Source organism: Galeopterus variegatus, unplaced genomic scaffold (assembly GCF_000696425.1).
Source record: "Galeopterus variegatus unplaced genomic scaffold, G_variegatus-3.0.2 Scaffold6001, whole genome shotgun sequence".
Taxonomy (NCBI): Eukaryota; Metazoa; Chordata; class Mammalia; order Dermoptera; family Cynocephalidae; genus Galeopterus; species Galeopterus variegatus.
The window spans coordinates 5,768-14,203 of record NW_007732112.1 but is presented as its reverse complement, the minus strand read 5'-3'; the positions used below and the strand labels follow the sequence as shown (position 1 = coordinate 14,203).

At 41.9% G+C, this 8,436-nt stretch overlaps 1 protein-coding gene across 1 annotated transcript in view; it reads right to left on the bottom strand.

Annotated features, from left to right (window-relative positions):
- Positions 1 to 5,598: 5,598 nt before the first annotated feature.
- LOC103605704 (transmembrane protein 14C-like) overlaps positions 5,599 to 8,436 on the bottom strand; it is a gene marked incomplete at its 5' end in the record, with an annotated part of 6,986 nt that continues 4,148 nt past the window's right edge. The window contains 2 exons of the mRNA XM_008590332.1: positions 5,599 to 6,108; positions 7,149 to 7,236. Of these exons, the coding sequence (XP_008588554.1) occupies positions 6,054 to 6,108; positions 7,149 to 7,236 (143 nt within the window). The remainder of the gene's footprint in view (positions 6,109 to 7,148; positions 7,237 to 8,436) is intronic.

Below are 8,436 nucleotides of genomic sequence, written 5' to 3'. Positions count from 1 at the left end.
ACATTTTTCGTAAGATTATTATGGAATGCTTTATAGTTTTGTTATTATGAATGGGAACTTTTTTCATGTATATTTTCTAATTAGGTATCAATCTGAACAAAATTAATGTAAACGCTTCTGTTAACTCAAGCATATTACCTGCCTTAGGATTTTATTAGCTACTGTAATCTAGTCCTATGGCTTTATGTTAAAGTTAGAAATAGCAGAATGTTTGCTATCACTGACAGGATTCAACATTGTTCTAGAGACATTGGACAAAGTAATAAATGAGAGGTGTAAATAGTACAAAAGAAACATTTTTAATAGCTGGTGTAATTATCTATCTAGAAAGTCCAAGACAAGCTACTAAAAACCTATTAGAACTAATAGAGTTCTATATAGCAGCAATAAATGAGATCATTACCAAAATCGCATAGCTTTCTATCAATAGCCATGATCAGTTCTCTCCCATACCATTGCAAATACCCATGTCCAAGCTCACCATCTTTTACCTGGTTATTTAAATAATATGCTAGAACTCCTTGTTCCATGCTTTGGCAATTTTGTACAATTCATTCTCTACCCAGCAGGCAGAAGTATATTTCAACTATATAGTTATGTACTGCTTAGCAATGTTTCAGTTAATGATGGACCACAGACCATACGGCCTACGTGTGTAGGAGGCTATACCATCTAGGATTGTGCAAGTACAGTCTGTGATGTTTGCACAACAATGAAATCACCTAACAACGCATTTCTCAGAATGGGTCCCTGTCTTCAAGTAATTAGACTGTAATTAGGCTCCTAGACTTAAAACCATTCTGTTCTTTTTTTAAAAGCACCATTATAATTCGCACATACACAATTTTATGTGTGTTTACTTAATGTCTGCTTCCAGAATATATGTTCTATGAAGGGCAGGGAAAACAGCACTGGGAGACTGAAGGTCAGTTACGGGAAGGAGCGTTAATTTTACTTAATTTTACCATGCAGCCTTCTGTCCTGTGTGCATTCTTTATCACAAACATATTTTGTCTCAATTTTAAACAGCCTTGTTAAGCAGGTATTTTTTTCATTGTGAAGTAAGAAAAGGCTTTATAAAGCAAGGGAACAGATCTGACTGCAAAAATGTAGAGACACTAGAAACAAAAGACAATAGGCTAAGAGGAAATGCAATATAAAAAAAGGATTAGTACGCATCATACACAGAAAGCTTCCACAAATCAGTAAGAAACAAAAATGAGGGGGGTTATGGCTTATTATTTTATGTAGAAAATAATCATTTTAACAGTTCAGAAAAGGAACCACAAGGAAAAGCGTGAGACTCATGGAGGGGTGGGAAGAATGGAAAGCAGCATCCAGCATTTCTGAGAAGAAAGTCTACCGTCCTGTTTTCTGTGTCTTTGCTGAATTTACTACTTATCCAAGCACAACTGATCACTGTGTGGGGTATTCCACCATCTCTCTGTACAAACAATAATGCTGAATATCCAAAATTCCACCACTGCAAAAACCTCATATGCAACAAACTGTAAAGAGTCCCTCTATGGTTACCATCTGTATTAGTCCATTTCTGTTGCTTGTAACAAAACACCTGGAACTGGGTAATTTATAAAGAAAATGAAATTTACTGCTTACAGTTTCAGAGGCTGGGAAGTCCTAAGTCCAGGGAACACATCTGGTGAGGTGACCCTACAGCAATGCAGGGTGTCACATGGCAAGAACGGTGGAGCAGAGAGAGACACTCACATGCTCTCCTTTTAAAACCCTCAGAACGACGTCCCTGACCACCGTTATTAATCCATTCCCTAAGGCACAGTCCTACAATCTAATCACCTCTTCAAGGCCACACCCTTCAATACCATAATAGGATTTCCCACCCTCAACAGTCACAGTGGAAATTTAGCTTCTAATATATGAACTTTGGGGGACATAATTCAATCAATCCACAGCATTCTGCCCATGGCTCCCAAAATTCATGTCCTTCTCATAGGTAAATACAGTCATTCCATCCCCAAAGACTTATTTCAGCTCAAAAATCCGAAGTCTCAAAGTCTCATCTGTGAAGTCACAGCAAGTTATCTATTGTCAAGATACAATGGTGGGACAAGCATAGGGCACATATTCCCATTCAAAAAGGGAGAAATAGGGCAAAAGGAAGGGGTAACAGGTCTTAAGCAAGTCTGAAACCCAGCAGGGCAGGCATTAAATCTCAAAGCTATAGAATCATGTACCTTGACACCACCTTTGACACCCTCTGCACACTGCTGTGGGGGTTGGGTCCCCAAGTCTTTGGGCAGCTCTGCTGCTATGGCTTTCTTGGTCTCAGGCCACACTCCAGGTCTCCCAGGCAGGTGTTGCATGCTGGTAGCTCCACTAGCTTTGGGACAAGCATAGGGCACATATTCCCATTCAAAAAGGGAGAAATAGGGCAAAAGGAAGGGGTAACAGGTCTTAAGCAAGTCTGAAACCTAGCAGGGCAGGCATTAAATCTCAAAGCTATCGAATCATGTACCTTGACACCATGTTTGACACCCTCTGCACACTGCTGTGGGGGTTGGGTCCCCAAGTCTTTGGGCAGCTCTGCTGCTATGGCTTTCTTGGTCTCAGGCCACACTCCAGGTCTCCCAGGCAGGTGTTGCATGCTGGTAGCTCCACTAGCTATTCTAATTAGCTATAGCTAATTCTGGGGTCTCCATGGTGATCCTGCTCTCACATCTCCACTAGGCAAGGCATTGTTGGGATTTCTATGCTGCAACTGACCCCATGTTTCTGCTTGTCATTGCTCTAGTGAAAGCGGTCTGTGGTGATTCTGCCCCTGCAATAGATCTCTTCCTGGGTCCCCAGGTTTTCATACATCCTTTGAAATCAGGGTGGAGGCTCCCAAGGCTTCCCAGCTCTGGCATTCTGCAAGCCTCCAGACCTAACACCACATGGATGCCACCAAGGCTTCCGGTTTGTATCTTCCAAAGCTGTGTGTCCAGCCACACTTGGGCCAATTTAGCCACAGCTAGAGCAGCCAAAGCAGCAGGAGTGCAGGAAGCAGCTTCCCGAGGTGGCCCTGGGGAGCAAGACTGTGGAGGGTGCCTCAGGCGTGATCCCCAAGACCAGTTCTGTCACCCTAGGCCTCTGGGCCTGAAATGGAAGACACAGCTCCAAGATCTCTGAAATGCCTTCAAGGTCTTTTTCCCCTTCTCTTCATAACCCCTTTCTTCTGTACTCTTCTCCTTAGCAAATGGTCACTGGGCTTCACCACTGCATTTTTCTCCTGAAAATGCTCTCTGCTTCTCCGCCATGTGGCCTGGCTGAAAGTGGGTCAAATTCCCTGGGTCAGCACCTTTAATTTCCACATTCCATAAAGCTGTTGGGCATGAACAGAATGCAGCCAAGTTCCCTGCCAATTCATAGCAAGGGTGATCTTTGCCCCAGTTTCGAATAAGTCCCTTTCATTTACACCTGAGACCTCCTTAGAATGGTCTTTACAGTCCATACTTCCATAAGCATTCCGGTCACCCCCATTTAACCAGTCTTTAACACATTCCAAACTTTCCCTGGTTTTCTTATCTTCTAAACTTACACCAGCATCTAAGCTTTTTGAGCCTGCTCCTCCAAATTCCTCTGGCCTCTCAACAGCCAGTTCCAAAGCCATTTCCACATTTCAAGTATTTGTTATAAGAAACACCCCACTTCTCTGGTACCAATTTTCTGTATTAGTCCTTTTCTGTTGCTTATAACAAAATACCTGGAACTGAGTGATTTGTAAGAAAATGAAATCTATTGCTTACAGTTTTGGAGGCTGAGAAGTTCAAAGTTCAGGGAACACATCTGGAGAGGTGATCCTACAGCAATGCAGGGTGTCACATGGTGAGAATGGCAGGACAGAGAGAGAGAGAGAGAGACCCCCAAGTGCTTTCCTTTTAAAGCCCTCAGAACTATGCCCCTGACCACCTTATTAATCCACTCATTATGGCTGGTCCTACCATCTAATCGTAGCTTTGGATGGTCTATGGCCTTCTGGTGCCTACACCACCACAAGTGCCCTTAACCTTCAACAGCCAAGTGTGCGTGTGTGTATGTGTGTGTGTGTGCATGGGTACACGTGCATGTGACTGGATTTGGCAGGAGACGACAGAAAATATTGACAAGGTTTTAATCACATTTAATCATAATATCTTACGTAGCTATTTACCATGACAGTTACCTAAGGGCTAGATTAGAACGCCAAATGTATCTTTCTGATAAATTAATATAGAAAGAGTATTGGTTTTCTGTTTGTTGTACCTGTGCCTCTGGTCTTACAATTCCTATGATTCAACTCTTTGAGGGACAATAAGTCATAACTAATATTCACCTCTCCCTGGCCCACACATAGTAGCAATGTTTGGGTAAACAAGTTAAAGACGAAGTCCAACTCTAAACACATACATCACACATATGGCTCTTCCTGGTTCAAGAGAACACCAGGCCACCTGTGGGTGTTCTGATGACTGTGACACTCTATAACCACCACCAGTTGTTTCTTTTTTTCCCAAACACATTTCCATAATATCCAAGAGATAATGAAATATTCTGCCTTCTTGACTTCTTTGATGCTTTTCCTTTAGACTCGACAGGACCAATGTTTGAAATCAAAATAAGCTGATTTGCCAGGGCATGAGCCACACCACACACTGTTGAACTGTTTGTAAATGGATTTGTTTTTATTGTTTAAAACATCAATTTGGTACAACTATATGACGGAAAGCAATTACCGACTATGCAGGAACCATAAAATTTGATTTATTCAATGTATTTGCAAGTGCGTGATATCAAGCACCAATACTTTCACTACAGTAGTTTCTATCAATAGCAGGACGTGAGGAAAAGACCTGGGGTCTCAGTGGACCAAAAGCTTCATGAGTCATTGCTGTAATGGGGCTTCCAAAACTCTTATTCTGACCCTGGCTGCATGAACAGAAATGCATAGTCCAGGATACAGTACCCTGGTCACACCCCACTTGTATAGAGTGCTGGGCATCATGACTGAACAATGGCCCTGCCAAGCTGTATTATGTCTGGAAAGTTACAAGGATGGTGAAGGTACTCAAAACCATGTCACATAAAAAAGGATGAGAAAACCAAGACCACTTTCAAGGAGCTTAAGAAAATACATAAAAGTGCCTGAATTACACTCTAAGTGCAACCAATTCCAGGTAGGGTGGAGGTGAGAAGCAAATGGAAAAACTATGGCAAGGGGTACCCGAATCAATTCTCAATGCTGAAAAAAATGAGGTGAAAATGTGCCAGTATGCAGTTAATGTGTCCCATATAGAGTCCAAACTAGGTAACCGAAGCTATAGACAGGCTTTTACTTTCACACTTATAAACTTAATTAACCAAAATTTCATTTTTTTTGTTCTACTTAGTCCTAACGTTAGAGATCCTAACAGGCCATTTTTAAAATAAGCTTCAGTGCAACGTTTAATCAAATAAATAAATTTCCTTGGTCATTAAATTATTCAAGATGGATAATTCCTAAATACAATATTAACAAAGTATGTTCACATTTCTGTATCTTCCTGCTGTCCACATCTCATTCTATGTTCTAGACACCTCCAGCAATAAAGACAACACAGAAAGTCCTATTTACAGTAAACTTTATTTTCATTGATATTTCATTTAACATAATTTCAAAGTAGGTCTGAGCTCTAAGATAAGCAAAAGAACAGACATCCTAAATCTCATAAAGAGACTTTTTCATACTGTTCTCCAAACAGGGCATGGGATCTCAGGGTCCCCAACATTGAGACCTAACCCTGAGATTTCATAGATACAGAAGGAAGAGATGACATCAACATACAAGAACCAAACTGTATGAAGGTATCAATAAGCTCTGGTGTTACACACTCGCCACCTCTGTAGGGCTGGAATGGTAACGACTCATTTTTTCCTCTATCAAGTTCAGTGCTGTTTTTTGTTTTTAAAGTAAAATGTCAGAACATGTAGAAATGCTGCACCTACTCTCTGAATACATTGAAAATAGTGGAAGTTTGGAGATTTTTAATTCTTCTTGAGTCCGAGCTGGGACATGATTACTACTGATGGGGTCTATTCAACACACTAATTCCAACTCTGGCAACCATCAGCAAACTGTTCAAAAAAACAAACAAGCAAAAAACATCAGTAAAAGAATAGAACAGGCAACTATTTTGACTCTGCAGGTGCCTCCCAACAGCATAGGGAGGAAAGTACCACGGCAGAGCAGTCAGAGATAAAACTTCCATGTCTGGAGGAACCAAAGAAAAACATGCCAAGGGGCAGACTTATATTGAGGTCTCAAAACAGCACACGGGAGCTAGAGTTCTTAATCCAACTGCCAATATTTGAAGAGGTGACAAAATTGAAGGTGACAGAGATCAAGGCCTACCCATGGTCACAGAGCTAAATAATGGTAGATCTCCAGCCTCCCAGTTTACTGCTCTTGACCTGGGTCTACAGTGACTCTTTTACTTCAAGTATAAATCATATGCTTGATAGTATCGTAACTACAACCAAACTAAAGTGTGTCATCTTTTTCTGAAACAAATTTTTAAAAATTCTCCTGCCTTCAGGATGCCTTTATTATACTTAAGGACTAAATTAAAAAACACACTTTTGGCTTGGGTTTTAGAATTAAAGTTAATTAGAAAACAGGATTCAATCAAAGTTCCCTTTTAGCAAAATTTTCAGTAACAAAGAAGACTTATACGACTAAGAAATACAGAACCCACCCTGAAAGTCACCCAAAGAGCTGTGTTCACGTCCTTGCACTGAAGCTTCTGTCACTGTAAGGAGGAGCCATGATGGCCCAGGGAGCACATATGAGAACAAAATCATTTCCTCAGTGAATGAATATGCCAATTTACACTAAATCAGCTACTTTTGCAGACTCTCCTATTTGTGTGTAAATTAAATAATTTCACTTGATGCTTTCACCATCATGTATATGAAACCAAGTAAATTTCTGAATGTAAGATGCTCCTCAACTCATGATGGAGTTACGTCTGGATAAGTCCATCACAATTTGAAAAAACTAAGTTGAAAGTGCATTTGCAATGTACCATCGGAAGTCAAGGACCTTCTATATAAAGTATCTTGGGCAATAAACTAAACTCCACACTGGTATAAAAGTGTAATAGAATGGAAGGTACCTGGCTTCTGCAGTTAAATCTGCAGGCATAAATTTTCCAGAGTGGTAGAATCTCATTCCCATAATGCCAGCCAAGGTCCCAGATGTAACTGATAAAAAAGACAAAGAGAAGGGTCAAAAAACATTACATCTTATATGCAGGGGACCCACCTATTTTTCAAGGCCTAGATACCTACGCAGTATTTATTTCTTGTTCCCCACATGGTGGAGCTTCACGGCTGCCCACATCCTTTGGGTCTAAGGACAAACACTGGCCAACTAGGGCCCTTCACAGTCTGGGCCCAGCCTTTCTGGTCTCATCTCTCACTACTTTTCTGCAATACCTACACTTCAGTCATAAATATCAACAGTTTTGTCCAAAATGCTGTAGGATTTTTTTCATGCCTTGCAGATACTATTTCCTCCATCCTGCATTCTCTTCCCACTGGACATCTGTCAAAACACCAACTACAGCTCTGCACTAGGCACTGGAGAACACAACCGTAGTCAAATATAGTCTCAGCCTTTTCACAGTGTTTCAAGTCTGAGGGGTTAGACTGTAAAGAATCACACAAATAAAGACAAAGTGTAATTTGTGCTACAGGTACAATTAATGCTACACAAATAATATAATAGGGGAACAGACCTATTCAGGGACCTCAGGCAAGGATTAGCAAAGAAGGGAAGACTGAGCTGAGATCTGAAATCAGAGCAGGAGTTGATGAGCTGAGGGGAAAGCACAATCCAGGCAGAGGAGCAGCAGGTGCAGAGGCCCTGCGGTGAGAGGGAGCAGAGGCACACATTCAAGGCACTAAAGGCCCGCGGTGGCACAGGAATCAAGACACGGCTGGAACAAGACATGGCCAGACCACACACCGCCTTAACGGCCATACTGAGGACAGTGGTCTTCATTGTAAAAGCAATGAGAAGCTATTAAAAGCTTTTAAGCAGAGGAATATGTGAACAGAGCTGCATTCTAAAAGCAGAATTCCAGCTGTGTCACAGAGAACCAACTGCAGGGACAGCGATGAAGGCCCTTCCTCACCAACGCAGGCAAGAAAGAGGGAGAACTGGGACTAGGAAGTGGCTGCAGAGACGGAGAAGGGGACAGCGCAGGACGGTGGTAGAGGAAGCACTCGATGGGACCTGCTGATGACTTAGTCATACAGGTGGGGGAAGAGCAATCAGAACCTGAGCGGATGGAGGACAGAAGATGGGGTGTGCGAGACCACGAGGCCAGGTCTAGGCCGAGGCCTGGAGGTTTCTGAAGGACTCAGCCAGGCGGCTGTACTCATGAGAGTGCAGACTGG